Genomic DNA, 16,771 nt, shown 5'->3' on the forward strand with positions numbered 1-16,771 from the left:
TGATTATATTTCGATCGTTTAAAAACGTATCAATCCCCAGGATAGTTATAGAACTTATAGTACACACAAGTCCAAATACATTTAACATCAAAATTTAATAAACGCAACACACAAGTCTAATTTCCAGTGCTCGGTTCGGTAGTGCCTTACAAAAGATGGCTCCTCTAAACAGTGTACTTTCATTTCTTTCCCCCTATATGATGAAAGAAAAGATTTTGCTGCTGTCGTGCTTGTTTGTGATCCACGAGGGGCGGGGGCCACGAAAAAAGTCTTGGTTCCAGAATCCAGACATGTTGCGTAAGCGTAACGAATATGCAAAGAATTGTAACACCCAAATCTTTAAAGAGTTCATTTAACAAACTTCATCGCATGCATTACGTATACACTCTTTACAAACGAACAAAACAAACGAATCAAGAAGAGAGAGAGAAAAAAATTGAACTGCCAAAAAATGCAGAACGTACTCTTGTTCTATACAGAAGGTACTCTTGTTCAACACAGAATTCCGTTCAAGGCCGTGGACTTTCGGAAGAAACAGTTATGTCCCTGAACACCTGCAACCTGTTTCTCCGCAAAGATGTTGTGCCATTTCCAGGTATACCCTCCCTTGCATTTACCAGCATAGAGTTGTCATTACCTTCAAAGTTCAAAGCCAATGGACATGCCTTCTGCTGATGATCAAAGCACAAAGATCGTCGCGTTGTTCTGTTCATTGATGAAGCAGCAGTTTGAGGTTGAGTGTAATACCCATCTTTTAAATCGATAGATTCAATCTTTCGGCTCAGTTTCTCTATCTCATTGAGCGGAGTGACGTTCGGACAACTAATGTTTGAATTCACATTCTCATCACCAAATTCTAACAATTGTTGTTCATCTTCTTCAACAATATCTGCCCAACTCTTCTTACTCTTACGCGTCGGATTCAAATCAGTGGGGTCATGGAAATTACCAGAATTTCCAGAGTTGTTTCTTATGTAACTGTTGGTCTCGACTGGTTCTGCCATTCTCACATTGTTTGCAGCACAAATATTTGTTTTCTGATCCCAATCCCCATTAGAGAAAATTTCCCCTTGTCTTGCCAAATTTTTATGCCTTTCATTTTCCCCACAGTTTCCGTCTAAGTCTCCTTTCACAATCGTGTTTCTCCAATTTCCATCAACACTTGGTGAACCAATTTCTGATTTTTGCAAAGCAGCTTTTGACCTTTCCTTAGCAAAAGCCGGTATTCGCCCATCAAAACATTGATGGCTCATTTGTTGCTCAAATGATAACTTACGGCTACAACCACCAACGCCAAAGTCTCTCCAAAATGCCCTTTGCTGATCCCCGTGACTAAATGACGATGAACATCTTGGTTGAGTAAATGGGACTTTTGGGATTCCACTACCAGGAACAGGAGAAGAATAATATGCTTTCTTGTTGAAGGAACCAGGTTCTATCCCACCATTACTAATGCATTTGTCATTCCTTTTGCTGCCAAAACTGAATTTTCTTTCATATGAGTTTTCACTATAAAATCCTTTCTTCCATGCATCGCCAAACAGTGTCTGCGGAGAAGACTCTGAAAAGTTTCCATGTCCAAATGATGGTTTTTCTTGGTCATTTCCTACACCTGATTTTGATTCCAATTCAGTCAGCACTTGAGTAGCACGCGCATAGGATTTCAGGTACGAATCATCAGATTGTCCGTCTATAGGTGAAGCTCGTGTGGTTTGAAGCAGCAATCTAGCTTCAATCATTCTGTCCATGTGCATCAAGCATATTGCCAGGTTGCACTGCTTGTTCTTATCTGCCTCAAAAGATAGTGCTTTTCTGCATAAATGAATTATTTATGTGAGAAAAGTTCCTCTGTCATCAGGGACACGATGCCATGATTATACTAGTTTATTTTTAAAAGGAGAACACCATTGTGACGTTCCCCTTCTCTGAAGCTTCATAAAGCCATTTCTAAAAGCCCAAAATTTCACCAAAAAACTCACTCAAGTTTGACTTTCAAGCTTTACCAACTACTTCAATTTCCATTACTGCATTAGTTTTTGTCTGCAATCAATTTTGATTGCGAACAATATTATTTTTAGCTCTTGAGATTTTCATAGCATGCCTTCTCTTTCCCTTGATAAGTGATGCATGAAGATCATACCTGTAAAGCTCTTCTGCTGATTTGAAGTTATTCTGCTGCATGTATGCCCATGCCAAGTTCCCCAATAACCTGCAGTATTCGAACTGAAATGAATATGCTAGAAATACCAAATAAGGTCAATGATTCAAAAATAGAATGTCATCAGCAATACGCACCTTGAATACTCTTGTTCAATTGTGATTTGAATCTTCTTTCCCTGAGACCTAGCAGATTTTGATCTCTTCCCACCAAAAGCCATGCCTTCTTCAATAGCCTTCACCTTACGCTGAAGCATTTCTATCTGGTCTTCAATCCTATCAGATCTCTGCATCCACATATAAATATTTGTTTCACTCACAAAAAAGATGATGAGATTATGAAATGTTCTTGAATAAGGTCAATCAGGAATACTTTATTTTCAGTTTCATAACCGTATTTACTTGATTAGGGTCTCTCATTTTTCTCCCATTAAATTTTGATGCCTATTGCACTTAATCATCAAGAAGATTAAACCATCAAAGCAAATCTAGATTATAAGCTGTGCATTCTAAGGTTGGTTTGAACACTGTGAAGATAACTTGCTCTTTAGTTCACCCTCAAGGTTAATTGTCTTGAACAAAACCGTTTCAGAGGCAGGAACATTCCCCACAAAAGATTGCAAGTGTTAGATATTCCAAATTACGATACAACACACAATTTTAGATATCAACAAATGCTATGAATCAAAATCGGATTTCCAAACACTAGTAACCATCTGACCAACATCCACAAGCACGTATACACAAACAAAAGTACACAGTTACATAATGAGACCAGCAGGTATGTCTATGAACTTTGGTACAGATTCAAAACTGAGAAAAAATGAAATGAAATATATGTTAATTATCGAAAGGAATGTATCGTACCTTGTAGAGCTCAACTAGTACGTTGTCAAGAGATTCCTGAGATTCAAGGGGGCATAAATGACGAAATGATTTAATTGCCTCAATCGCCTCATCAGATCGATCCAATTGTTTCATCACAACTGCCATGTCTTTCAGGGCACTGTCAACTCTATCACCAGAATTTATTGCCGCCCAGAACAAGGAAATTGCCTTGCTTGGATCCTTCTCTATCAGCTGTTAGAAAGTTTAAAATCAAAACCATGCATGATAAGGCAATGATGAAATAGCTCAAGTACCTCCCAATCACACCAAATATATACTAAAAAAGGCACTACTTTTTAGACCAAAGAACTCAAGTTCTAAATGGCTAATTGTGCGGTACAAAAAAAAAAAAAAAAGGAACTATCAGGAGTATTTGAACATTTCACTACTTCCCAAACACATGAAACATCATATAAAAATAAGGCACTGCTTTATTGGCCAGAGCACACTAAAATCTAAGCAGGTGATCTTTCAGCATGAAAATAAAAACAACAATCAGCATTAACCTGATTTGAAAAGTACAAACAACAATGGTGATTGACATATAGATAACAATGAAATAACTCAACTACCTCCCAAACAGATGGAAAATCAGACAAAAACGTCGCACTCTTTCTGACCAAAGAAATCTAACATCCAAGTGTGTAATTTTTCCTCGCTGATAAAAAAAACTACTCCATCAGTGATTCAGCATTGATTTGACGTCTCATTTGTTGTCAACTTATTTGCTTGAAAATAGGGCTTATAAACTATACGTGAACAAAAAAATGCCTTCAATCAAATTTCCCCATGAATGTTCAGGTGGGTGATCGGTTGATTGAAAATCAAGCCAAAGCAAGTGGTTATACTACTCACCAACAAAGAAATCCAAACGTTATGGTAGCAGCAGTGGAAGTCTATTGCAATCAACTAACAAGTATGTCAACAAAATAATGACTGGGCATGTATGTAACTTGGGAATTTTTTTGAAGAAAATGCAAGGAGCTTCCTACTTGCTAAGTTTTGTCAAGAGTAATGATTCAAAAATAGACCAATTGCAGCATCATTTTTCACAAAATATGTTTAAGACCCAGAATACTAGAAAGTTTGCATTGAACCCCAATAGAGATAAGTATACTACTACACCAAAGGTTTGGCCAAGTGGTATGAGAAAGCAACTAACCAAGAGGTCGCAAGTTCCAATCCCACGAAAGCCAAACATTTCAAATCTTGGGGCCACTGGAGGTTTGTTCGACCGTTAACTTACGGACCCCGGAATTAGTTGAGGTACGCGCAAGCTTGCCCGGACATCTAGTTATCAATTAGTATATCTTCAACACACCAAAGGTTTCAAAAGGAAGACCAAATGATAAGCAGAGAAATAGAATACGACATCAACTGGTAAATTTCTTGGAAAGCAAACACTAACCCAATGCAACATGAAACAATCATCTAATCAATCTCAAAAATAAATAATTAAAAAACCTAGAATAACCAACATAAGTAACGTGAACATGTTTGATCCCCATAAAATACAACGTTTTTATTTTGTTTTGATAAGCCATAAAATACAACATTCTTGGAAAAAAATCACTGACCCAATTTCAACAAGAAAACACGATTCAACTCAAACCCGCCAAGAAAGAACAAGAACAAGATTTTAGGTCAAAGGGAATTACCTGAACGTGTTTGGCCCTGACGTAGGGAGAGTCGCCGGCGGGAACTTTGTGAATGACGTGGAAGAGATCGGTTTTGGCCGCCTGAGGCTTCTTCTCCGAGAGAGGTTGCCGCACCGGCGGCGACCACCGCCTCCACTTCCCCTGAGGCGGCGGCGTCGAAAACCCTCTCGCCTGAAAGTTCTCGTTACCATTATTCAACATTGTGACTTGCTTCTTGATGGGAGAAAAAAGTATTACTTCATGAAACTCGTTTCAAGTACAAGGCCTTCAGACCCTTTTCTTAGCGGACATAGGAAATTCTTTTCAGTGGGTTGCCAGTAGGAGAGAGAGAGCTGCGATGAATGAAAACGGACGGAGAGAGAGAGAGAGAGAGAGAGAGAGAGAGAGAGAGAGAGTTGGGAAAGGGGGGAAGGTGGAGAACTAGCCGTTATATAAAAGTATCCGTTGGGAATCGTGATCCTGGGCACGTGCGACGGGCACGAGCGATTTTGCTGTCTTTTACGGCTATGGTGATCACACCAGCCTTCAGTCCTTTCCCGATTTCGTATGCTCTCTGCCGCTCCGGGACCGTCCCTTGGCACCCTTTCTACTTCTAGCATCTCAAAAATTCGGGTAAAAACTCAGTCACATCTTCAACCATCAATTTCAAGCTTTATCCGGATATATATATTTTTATTCTTAATGGCATAATGGTAAATAAAGTAGAGCAACAAAACCAAATTCACTCTCCCTCTCTCGAGACATCCAAGCCGTTCGATGCGATTTTGGATGGCTTAGATTTGGAGAGAGAAAGAGAAGGGGTGAGAGGAGAGAAAATATTTTAATCTGAGTCGTCCAAAAGTGTATCAAACAGCTCAGGAGTGCCGAGCGGGCACCACGTGGAATATACCCGCTCGGCACTGAAAAATTTCTCTCTCTCTCTCTCCTGACCCAGCACCACTACACTGCCTCTCCTCGATCTCCACCAGGTATCTCTCACTTTCAGTTCTCTCTCTCCTGACCCAGCACCACTACACTACCTCTCCTCTCCACCAGGTATCTCTCACTTTCCTCTGCGGGATCTACAGCTACGGCTACAAGCCGCCATCCAGCAACCCTCTGTCGTCGCCTAGGCCCAATCCAGCACTGGCAAGACCTCCGGCAAGGTCGTCGACAACCAGTCCAGAGAGTAGCAAAGAAATGGGTAAAACCCTAAATGAGGAAATGTTTGGGTAAAGGATTGGAGAGAGATTTTTGTGTTTTTGCCCAAATTTTAAATTGAGGAAAAATGTTTGAGTCAAGATTGGAGATGCTCTTAATTATTTTTTCCCTAATCAAATCTTGGCACCCTATTGGAAAACTTATTCAGTGCATGTGGCAGTGCACAAGCCACTTTTCTACCACACATTGTGGTTTAAAAAAAAAAAGAAAAAAGAAGGGCCTTTGGTACTAATGAGGGATTGATTTAAGTGGTGAAAACTCAAGATTTTGTTCGATAAGGCTCAGGTCTGAGTCTCCATTGGGATTGTGCTCTAGTACCGTCTCATTTCATCCTAGTCCAGTTTTGAGTCATTTGTGGGCCCATAGTATCTCAATGGATTTGGTTACACAATGTCACTTCCTGTGACTACTCTAAAAACAGTCTTGCGGGTGCAATGCCATAAAAGAGTTAATTGAAGTCCTCCTTCATACCAATTGGTTTTAGCAGGGATGGTGCAAAAGCAGTCAGATAAGTGGTATCAGAGCGCCAAGAAGTCATGGGTTCGAGTCGCGGGAGCATCATCGTGAGGGAGGGATTGTAGGACGTGAAGTGCCCCCATGGATTTGGTTACACAATGCCACTCCCTGCGACCGCTCTAAAAATAGACTTGCGGGTGCGATATCGAATACCATAAAAGACTTAATTGAAATCCTCCCTAATACCAACTGGTTTTAGAAGAGATGGTGGAAAAGCGGTTCAACAACAATGATCTTCACTTTTTAGAACTTGTCAAAATTCACGTCAATCATATACCTGTGGGCTACCACAGCCGGCGTTTCGAACGGCCGAAAAAGAAAGAAGTGTTTTTGAAAAATGGAAGAGTCGCCACCCGGATTTGAGGTTTGCCATCCGAGAAACCATTTTGATTAAAATTGATTGTTTGACTTTGAAAACCAGAGATTATTTTGGGTTCGAGAGCCAGGTTACGAGAGAGGAAGAGTTTTACGGCGCCCCTCTCGCCCGATACAAGATTGGTCTCTACTCAATGTTTGTGGAATTTATTGAAAATATTTTATTTCATAAAAACAGTTAGCAGGTATTTACAAGTACCAAAGGTGGCAGTGCATGCATGTGCAAGGTGTACAAGGTGTAATAAGATGATGATGCGAAATAACAAAAATGAAATTGATACTGGAATCACTCTTGGTCGCTCGGGAGTGGTCCTGAGCGCTCAAGAGTGCTGTCAAGCCACCCTATAAATTTGGTTAGATCCAAACATATTCTAATACTACCAACAAAAACATAAAGCTAATATCGTACAAATGTGCTCAGCAAGAGGCTTAAAACAGCTAAGAATTGGTCCTAATCATCCAAACCTTGCTTCCTTGCGACTGAAAATAAACCTAACTGAGCTCTGGAAGGACCAGTGCACACCCAATACTCAAAACTTGTATGGAAAGTAACACAGGAGATTAAACAAACTGCAACAGAAAAACAGCACTCTTGGGCGCTCAAGAGTGGTCTTGAGCGCTCAAGAGTGGCCCCAGTGATGAAAAATAATTTCTTTTTCTTATGTTCCTCTTGCTCTTGTGGTTAAACTAAGATCAAATGGACTTATAACCAGTATGAGGAACTGGTATAAGTCATTGATCTCCTTCAGGCTCCGTTCTTTTGGCCTTAACTTAAATCTAGAAATTTTGTCCTTATTTGAAATTTTTTTGCATTTGTTGGTTTTGCACCAAACTTTTGTAGATTATTGCTTCGTCTCGACAAGAGGAATCGAAAAAGTAAATTTTTTTTACTTTTACCCAAGGATTTTGAGAAATAACCACTTTTTAATGCAAAAAGTGATTTTTTTTGCTAAAAAATGGTTATTTCTCAAAATAGTTGGATAAATGTAAAAAAAATTTACTTTTCTGATTCCTTTCGTCGAGACAGATCAATAACTTACAAAAATTTGGCGCAAAACCAACAAATGCAAAAAAAAAATCAAATAAGGACAAAATTTCCAGATTTAAGTTAAGTTTAAGTTAAGGCCAAAAGAACGGAACATGAAGTGAAAAAACAGTAGCTTTACAAGTATAAAAATGGGATTTTATAACTTTTGTGCCTGAACAAGACTTCTTGGATAGATATGGTAGCTTGAAAATGGGTAGAAAACAGTAGGAAAATAGAGTTCTAGACAGACTAGAGATTTCAAAAAACTTTGAGATTTTCTGAATACATGAAAATTATTTGAAGATTTTCTTAGAAAACTCAAGTTTTAGAAAATATTTGAGGGACGATTAGAGACTGAAATTTTTAGAAAACATGGGAGCGAGAGACAGATTTTTCATGGCCTTTTGTGTGTTGAATGAGAGGGGTATTTATACGGGTGAAGAAAATTAGGATTTATTTTTGAAAATAAAATCAAAATGAAATGGGAAAATATTTTCGGGGGAAAATGGCATGATGAGATTCCTGCTAGCTACTGGGATGTGCAGGTTTGAACTACAAGTTTGAATGATTAGAAAAGTCTGAAAAAACCATGGTCAATGGCCAAGCTCACCATCCATTGGGCCTGTCAGAGCTCTTGAGCGCTTAAGAGTGGCTACCCAACTTCAGAGTGACGCCACGAACACTCCTAAACCTGGATTTGTGTCATGCCCCACTTTATAAAATTCAGCAGCATGATTTTTACCTCAATAAATAAATAATTTTGTCCAATAACTAAAAACAACTTTCTTTTCACTCCACCATGCAATGTATTATAAGTCTTAACCAAATTAAAAGAAGCATGACAAGCTATCCACTTCCAAACATTTCAATTTTTTTTGATTAGCCACCATGGCACCCAAAACACCACTTAAACCATACAACTCCAATTACAAAAGGAGGTACAAGTTTTCCTTCTTCCTTGCCTAAAAGACATAACAAAGCATTTCTAGAGGAGAGTTTAACATTTATCATTACATTCTTAAAGTCAAAAACATATACATATAGTCAAAAGATAGCTTTTAAGACCCAACAAAATATCATGCAGATCGACTCGCCAAAGCACAAAAGATATCTCCATCACTGTGTCCATCAAAGCGTATCCTTGCCTTTCGAACCTGTAAGGTAAGGGTGAGCACGACCGCCCACACATAATCTACTAGAAACTAAAAGATGCAAGTGACATGTTTGAAAATATGAATACTCATGTTAGCTAGACACAACTCTTAATGAATATAATAAGCTTGAAAGGATGAAACCAAAATTCTTGAAACAAAAAAAATAAGTCAACACATTAAACTAAGTATAAGAAAGTAAGAGCACATAAAACTAAGGTCCAAGTTATCACAGTTGTGTACCAATCCTAGGCGACTGATCAGGTCCCTAATCATCCAAATTTATGGGCTACTAACCCAAAGGCCTATGGGGCACCTTATCCTGCGCGGGTTTACGGACTATACACCGACGGATAACTCATTATCCATATGCTTCCGGCTACACAACGAGCATAAAATGGCCAAGTCAATCGCCAATACATGGCTCACTAGCCCAAATGACAAGTATCAATCTCAAATCAATTCCAATAAGTAAATACAACTTGTATCAACACAAATCGTAATCTTTACTTTCAAATCCACGAAGCACTAAACATAGATATACAAGTGTCTATACTTTTTCAACTCCACCCCTTAAAAATTCATCAATTATGTCAACAAGAGGTAATCCATATCAAATACAAAAAAAATTAATGTGCTCTTCACCAAATGCAACAATTAATCCAAGTACCCTAAACTAGTATATCCATTATCAATCCAAATAAACATAAGTCAATATTTAGACACCACAAATTCCCTAGGCATAATATTTTCTCCACACCCAATCAAACACTAAATCCATCAATTTCAATATACAACTAAAAATATAAAATTTACACAACCACCCAAATTTGGGTTTTTCTTCCATAATCAATTACTACTTAAATACATGAAAATAATCAATCCTCAAACACAACACTTGCATTTTTAAGATATCTAGTAGAAAAACCCTATCTCAAATGATAGCACACAAGAGAGATGGGTGAGATGGTGATGGAGGAAAGCCCACAACCTTGACATCCCTAGATTCCTCCAAGTTCTTGATGTAGATACAAATGCCCAAGCAAAAGAAGGTGCAAGATGATTTGGTTGTGTGTGGGTGTGTTTGAGAGAGAGAGAGAGAGAGAGAGAGAGAGAGAGAGAGAGCACGGCTCTGGGAATGAAAAAAAGGAAAACAGAAAACTGAGAACACGAGATGTTCTCTGGCCAAATGGATTTAAGGTGTAAAAATTACACCCTTCCCCCCTCAAGTCTCTAAATTATCACATAATACTTGCATGCTATAACTTCTTGCACTAGAGCCCCTCAACTAACACTTAAACAAGTAATTAGCTCTAAAAATTTCTAACATTAATTACACAACACATAGGAGTCTCCCAACACACTCAATCAAAGGGCCAATGAATTCGAACACAGTCAAGAAAATGCCTACACATGCACCTGCACAACTATATTCAAAAATAATAATTTTTTTTAAGGCTCATAAAATTCAAAATATTTAAAATAACACATTTCACATTAAAGAAATATTAAATAAATAAAATTAGACACGGTTCTCTACAATTTGAGTGTTTTTCAAAGTGTTGAAAAGCTGGTCGAGTCCTCTTTCTAACCCAATTGGTTTCATTTAAAAATATTTTATACGTTGAAATGTGTGTCCATTTTACCCTCAGTGTGTCCGGAAAAAAGGTGGTTTTGGTTTGTAAAAGTCCAAGAAGCATCCTTTAAGCTTTAGCCTAGCCCCTGTTTTAATTCCGTTTCATCATCGGGGAGCCTCAAGGCCACAAATTAAGGATAATTAATAAGTCCAAATTGGGGTGTCTATAATACCGTTTGTTATCATTTCAAAATGCATTAAGTTTGTAAAAAAAACCAAGTGTGCAACACTTGATTGCAACTTATTTGACACGATTATATGAAGCTTAATGGATTTCAAATTTATATAAAATGGTGTTCAATCAATGTGATTTTCGACATTCTTGGCAAGCTCTAAAAAGTGAATAGTTTCAATCATTAGTGTGGGTCTAACAAGGGCTCATAAATGGTCTAAAACTAGACCGGACTAGAGGAAAGGAAATGGACTGGAGCTTAGTTGGTCTCCATAGCCCCTTATTGGGATAAAAGGGCTAAATATACTGCTAACACCACCAATATGTGGTGGGACCTTAGCTTCGATCCTGACGTAATTGCAATGGGGTACCCTTCAGATAGTGGTGTGATGGGGCAATACTCCCTGACAAAAAGACAGGATACCATACGTGCACTTCTATTTGTGTACCGAAAAGACAAAAAGAGCCCGTGGTCGTAGTGTGCTCTAGAAAATCGCCCTAACTACTAAACCGATCCGATCCGGACTAAACCGCCCTATTTGGTTTGGTTCCGTAGATTATTGGTCTGGTTATGGTTATAAAAAAAAAAAAGAACCATTAATTTTGGTTCGGTTACTGGTTATCAATTTAACAACCACGATTAGAATCGAACCGGATCGTTTAGTATAATATATACATAAATGTATATATAATTATGTCTTTCAATTCGGTAAGTTAATTTTTTTCCTGGTAAGTTAATCTATTTCAGAATACCACCTCGTGTAGTTGGTTCCTTACTCTCCCTCTTAAGAGAGAGATCCTAAGTTCAAGTTCTCATGAAGGAGGTGCTCGACTCTCACTATAACTACTAACCACTAACAACTAACTCCTAACATCCTATCATCTAGCAAAAAAAAAAAAAAAAGTTAATCTATTTAGAGGAGAAATCTTGTTTGTTAGAAAAATCTTCAATATATTATGTTTTTATAGGAGTCCATACCATTGAAGATCTTAGAGTATCCACAATGCGGCAGCCCCACTCTCCAAAACAAAACCCTTGCTCTAGAAAGTGAAGAGAGAGAAAGAAGAGAGAAGGAGGAGAAACGAAACGAAAAAGCTTTTCATCAATTCAGGCTTTCCCTCCCCCTCCCCCTCCTCCTCCTCCTCCTTCCGGCGCCATAGATCTCAGTTCTGCTTTCCCTCCCCTTATCCAGCTTCGTTGTTTTCAGCAGGCGACCCCGGCGACGAAGCTTAGCTCTGGCAGCTCATGTGCCGTGGTGTTTTTCAAAGTGAGCTCGGATCTGGTTCATGGGGTTTCGGAGACAGCTGGGCTCTGTTGGTCTTCAGTTGGCAGGTAATAATTAGGGTTTGTGGAGGATTAGGAGGTTGTTAGTTTTTTTGGGCCATTTTTGTGCCTTTTCTTCTTCGGTGAGGTCCTCTTCCGTTTGGATTTTTGTCCTGATCTGGTATCCCCAAATCCGATGGGTGCTGGTGGTAGATAATAAATTTTCTGTGTGTGGTGGCTGTTGGATCTCGTTTTTTCAGTAGTGGTGTTATGGTGTGGTTAGCTGTTGTCAGTGTATTCCATTTGGTTTTGGCTGCCTCCAGTGCTGCAGCCATTGAATGAGTTTTGGTGGTTGGTTTCTGTCCGGTCTGGATTCCAAACCTCGGTTTGTGTGCTTGCAAGGAGGTCTGGCCTGTTGTGGGTTGTCTGGTCCTCTTCTACGCCCAGAGTTTTGAAGTGCCAGCAGAAACTCATTCTGGAGCTTCCCTTTGCGGCTGTGAGGGATTCATCCCTTTTGTCGTGAAAGCCAACATTAGCCATTAAAGGACCGTTCTAATGGTTTGAGCTCTGGGTTGCTCATCTGCCGTTGCTAGGATGGACCTTACGCCACATTGTGTCGGTCTGCTTTTGCAGTAATGCGTCTTTGAGCTTGTACGCCCTTTTGTGGTTTGCTTGTTTCCTAGCTTTCAGTAGATTTAGCTCTTACCGACTATTATGATTATTTCATGTAAGTGCCGTTAGGCTTCTTGGAATGAAATGAAATTTGTTGTTGATCAAAAAAAAAAAAAAAAGAGTATCCACAATGCTATAATCAAAAGTAAAAGGTTTTTAAAGTTCGTAATATTGGTGCAAAATGTGACTCACAATGTTAGAATCAAACTTAACAACCTCCTTAGAAATAATTAAATTTTAGGTTTTTGATGATCAAAACTAGCAATCTTTTGACAATAACCAAATTTAATAGACCGTACATGATCTCAATCAAATACATCAATGATTATACAAAAATGTTCTATCTCTCTTCCCTTTTCCTTTCTCTTTCTTTTCGAACAATATTTTTGAAAAAAAAATATTTTATGAAAAAAATTTGTTTTTTTTAGAAAACAATTTTTTAAAAACATTTTTTTTCCCAAAAAAAGTTTCAAAAACTATTTTCTATTTCTAGTAAATAGTTTTTATTAGTTTCAAAACTATTTTTAGAAAAACTATTTTCTACTGTTCACAATTTTTAGTTTTTTGTAGTTTAAAAAGATAATGTAACAAGTTTTGGTTATTCAATTTTGATTACGCTAATGTAGACATCTCTTAAATGAATAATCAAAAGCTGATGTGGCAAATTTTGGTTATCAATTTTTTATTATAGCATTGTGGATACCTTTAGAGTGTGAGTATTAGTACCCAATTTCATTCTTTTCTTACTTTAGTACTTTCCCAATTGAGTTTGGAATCTTAATAAAATTCCTATAATTAGTTCGTGAGTTCTTTAGTGCTTTAAATTCTGAATTATTTTAATGAGTCATGTGTGTTTGAAAAAGTGTTTGAATGTTAACTAGAAAGAAACTGAACCGAATCAAAATCAGACCAGTCTTGCAATTTGGTTATGGTCTGGTTTCACACATTTTGTTATTAGGTTTTGGTTCTCCATTTTTTAGAACCTTTTGAAATATTCTGATTTTCTAAAGAACCAGACCAATCCCCCAAATATGTTTTCGAAGACCTCTTTGCCGCCTTGTTCGACGACCTCCTCCCTCTGGTCCGCACTAAATAATGCACCAAAAACATCTTTTGATAAAATTACGTGTTTAAAAATGGCGCTCATCCTTGTTGATAACGATACCCTCGCTTTTGGTCTGTGTAGACACCCCAATCTGGGTTTTCCAGATTAGTTTACTTATGGTTTTTGATTCCCCGATGATGAAATTGATCAAGAACACTCCGGGAATGTTAGCGTGATTGAGCTTCGAGCGTTTAAATCCCCTTTTAAGCCTAATCGATTCAAAAGCCAAAAAAACTACTGACACGCGCTGGTTCACATACAACACGCGCTGGTCCAATAGCCACATGTTGATCAACGGTCAGCTTTGACCATTGACCAGGGCAACGGCAGCTTGGACCCACTCATGCAGGTCCAAAACTCCCGCGCATCGGTCAATGGTTGTCCCATCACCAATTCCAGCCTGTATTTGCCATGATCACAAGACTTTTGTGGGCCGGGGAAGCCTGTTTATTCGGCTGAAGGACGATCTTCGGACAGGGGGATGTTCCCTCCCTTCTCACAAGCCTCCCATCACCTTTCTTCCTCTCATTTAATGAGAGAAGACTTCTTTTCCAAGTGAATCAGCCATTTTTAGGATGATTTACACCCCCTCTCACTCCATCTCCTCCTACAAATACCCCCCATGCACCCCAAGCAAGGGGTTACCAAGTTACCAAATTCCAAGCACAAAGTTAAAACCCTAGCCTCTTGTTCATCTCCTCCTTGAGGGGAGACTTCTTTTCCAAGTGAATCAACCATTTTTGGGATGATTTACACCCCCTTTCACTCCATCTCCTCCTATAAATACCCCCATGCACCCCAAGCAAGGGGTTACCAAGTTACCAAATTCCAAGCACAAAGTTAAAACCTTAGCCTCTTGTTCATCTCCTCCTTGCCAAAGAAAAAGTTTAACAAGCAACACACCTTGTTTTCTACTCAACAACACGCATCCACCCATCACCCAAGTCTCAACTCAAAGCTTAATAGTTTTTCAAACTCAAAACAAAAGGTATAACACCATGGAAACTATATTCTGTTCTGATCCCTGAGGGGGGCTAGCAGAGTCAAGGCAGATGATCAATACTAGTCTTGGCCCTAATGCTGGCATGGTTTCAAAAATCGTAGTGGTAAAGACCAGCACGCGCGCACCACTCTGTGGTTGCACGTGCAGATCTTGCATGGGGCTTGGGGCCTTGTTGTTTTATGCTCTCCTCCACATATACATCACTGCAAGCATGATAGAAACCTGTTTACTGCTTTCCTAGGTTAAAACTACTTGTTCTTGTTTCAATATTCATACCTGCTGCAATGGAATACCCCTAAGGTCTTTCTGGATATGTTTCAGAGCCCAGAAACATGCAGAACCAAGCACTGGTTTGAAGGCTCAGACCTGCACACGACAGTGGATGACCTGTGTGCGCCGGTTTAGTCTTAACCAGTGGCTGGCCTTTGCATGGGTAGCTAGGCTTTGGCCATTTGTTTCATCCCCACACTGTTTATGGGGTGTCTATTCTTTTGGTGGCATCTAAGCACATTCAAACTGCCTATAAACCGTATATTAACTACCATTCAACTGCGTGGTTTGTTCTGGGTGTGCACTGGTCATTTTCAGAGCCCAAAGGGTTGAAAATAAAAGTTGTGGGTTTGAACCTACTGGCGCGCGCAGGTCTTGGTGTAGCACGCGCAAGTCAGATCAACATGCAATGACTTGATCAGTGCATGTTGGTTTCTTCCTGTGCACGACACTCCAAAACAGTGGCCTTTCAGTATGCTTAAACTCCCATAGGAATCGGCTTTCATCCTATTCTAACTGTTTCAATAAGTGAACATGGCATCTATCACATCCTGCAAACCTGTTTCAGTTTTAATCTCTTTAAACTGTTCCCCCATCCTAACTGGCTAAAAAATGATTAATGAGAAAGAATTGCAAATGTTTTACAAATGCCAAAAAAGTAAAGACCGATCTCCGAATTGGGCAAGAGGGGTGCATTAAAACCTTTTTCCTCTTGTAACCTGGCTCCCGAACCTAAGATGTCAAGGTGACAATGGACCAGTCTACAAGCCTTTTTCAAATCAAACAAAGTAGCAAACGTTTCAAGTTCAGTTCCTTGGGTGGCAAACTTTCAAACCCAAGTGGCGACTCTGAATTGAGCATTTCGCCGCACTTTTAAAAGGGGCGCACTCGTGCGATTTTCGAGGCATGTGCCCATAGTCTCGCAACAGTTAACTCCGGCATTAGATCTCTTCAAAAGTGGAAGATCCACCTTAATTGAAGCACAAAAAAAATTAAGAGCCATCATGGAAGTGACGAATCGCTGCCTTTATCGAAGAAAAAAAGGAGGCTTTTTTATACCAATGTTGAAAATTTTGAAGCTAAAGATGAGGATTACTTATCAAAAGAAAAAAATCTGAAGTAAGGATTACCTTGAATTTGATATGATAACATAAGTTTTAACGGCCAAGGAAATCCCTAAAATCAAACAACCAAAACCAATTAACCCTTATAAATTTGGAAAGTAATAACATGATTACCATGAATCTATATGAAATATGTAGATACATATCAAGATAATAAACTAATTAATAAGGACATTACAGGCCATTCAACCAATTCTAGGATGAGAACATAAATTTTTTTTTTTTGATAGGCAAAATTTTATTAAAAACAAAGAGAGGGAAAAAGAAAATCCATCAAAAAGTTGCACAGTATATCACATGGGCCGAAGCCCAGCCCCAAAGGTCTAATACGGGAGCCTAAAAATAAAACAATCAAGTACACCCGTTACCCAAATAAACAACAAAGCCCAAATAAACAAACAGACCCAAAAGAACCCGCCCAGCAGACATAAACCCCACAAAACCCTAACCCATTTTCTAACCGCCGCCGCACAAAACACCGTAGGCATCACCGCCCGAACCAGCACCACCACCCAACCGCCTCACCATTAAGCAGATCCGGTCATTACCAGAT

At 39.0% G+C, this 16,771-nt stretch overlaps 2 protein-coding genes across 2 annotated transcripts in view; one reads left to right on the forward strand and one right to left on the reverse strand.

Moving 5' to 3' along the window:
* The window catches only part of LOC131312583 (uncharacterized), a 90,644-nt gene that overhangs the window by 63,161 nt on the left and 10,712 nt on the right, over positions 1-16,771 (forward strand). The gene's annotated exons all lie outside the window — the stretch shown is intronic.
* On the reverse strand, positions 301-5,064 carry LOC131312573 (protein POLLENLESS 3-LIKE 1-like). The gene is made up of 5 exons (XM_058340435.1): positions 4,704-5,064; positions 3,025-3,237; positions 2,296-2,444; positions 2,141-2,209; positions 301-1,812 (listed from the first exon to the last, which is right to left on the reverse strand). Exons 1-5 carry the CDS (start codon positions 4,902-4,904, stop codon positions 510-512), a joined length of 1,935 nt encoding a protein of 644 aa, XP_058196418.1. The 5' UTR covers positions 4,905-5,064; the 3' UTR covers positions 301-509.

This window comes from Rhododendron vialii, chromosome 2a (assembly GCF_030253575.1).
Source record: "Rhododendron vialii isolate Sample 1 chromosome 2a, ASM3025357v1".
Lineage (NCBI taxonomy): Eukaryota > Viridiplantae > Streptophyta > Magnoliopsida > Ericales > Ericaceae > Rhododendron > Rhododendron vialii.

Bases quoted from the DNA above. Each gene is read 5' to 3' on its own strand.
- LOC131312573 (XM_058340435.1), bottom strand. From the start codon at position 4,904: ATGTTGAATAATGGTAACGAGAACTTTCAGGCGAGAGGGTTTTCGACG. The intron at 2,445-3,024 runs GTACGATACATT...ATGTGGATGCAG, and splicing joins TACTAGTTGAGCTCTACAAG to AGATCTGATAGGATTGAAGA. The intron at 1,813-2,140 runs GTATGATCTTCA...TCATTTATGCAG, and splicing joins TCAGCAGAAGAGCTTTACAG to AAAAGCACTATCTTTTGAGG.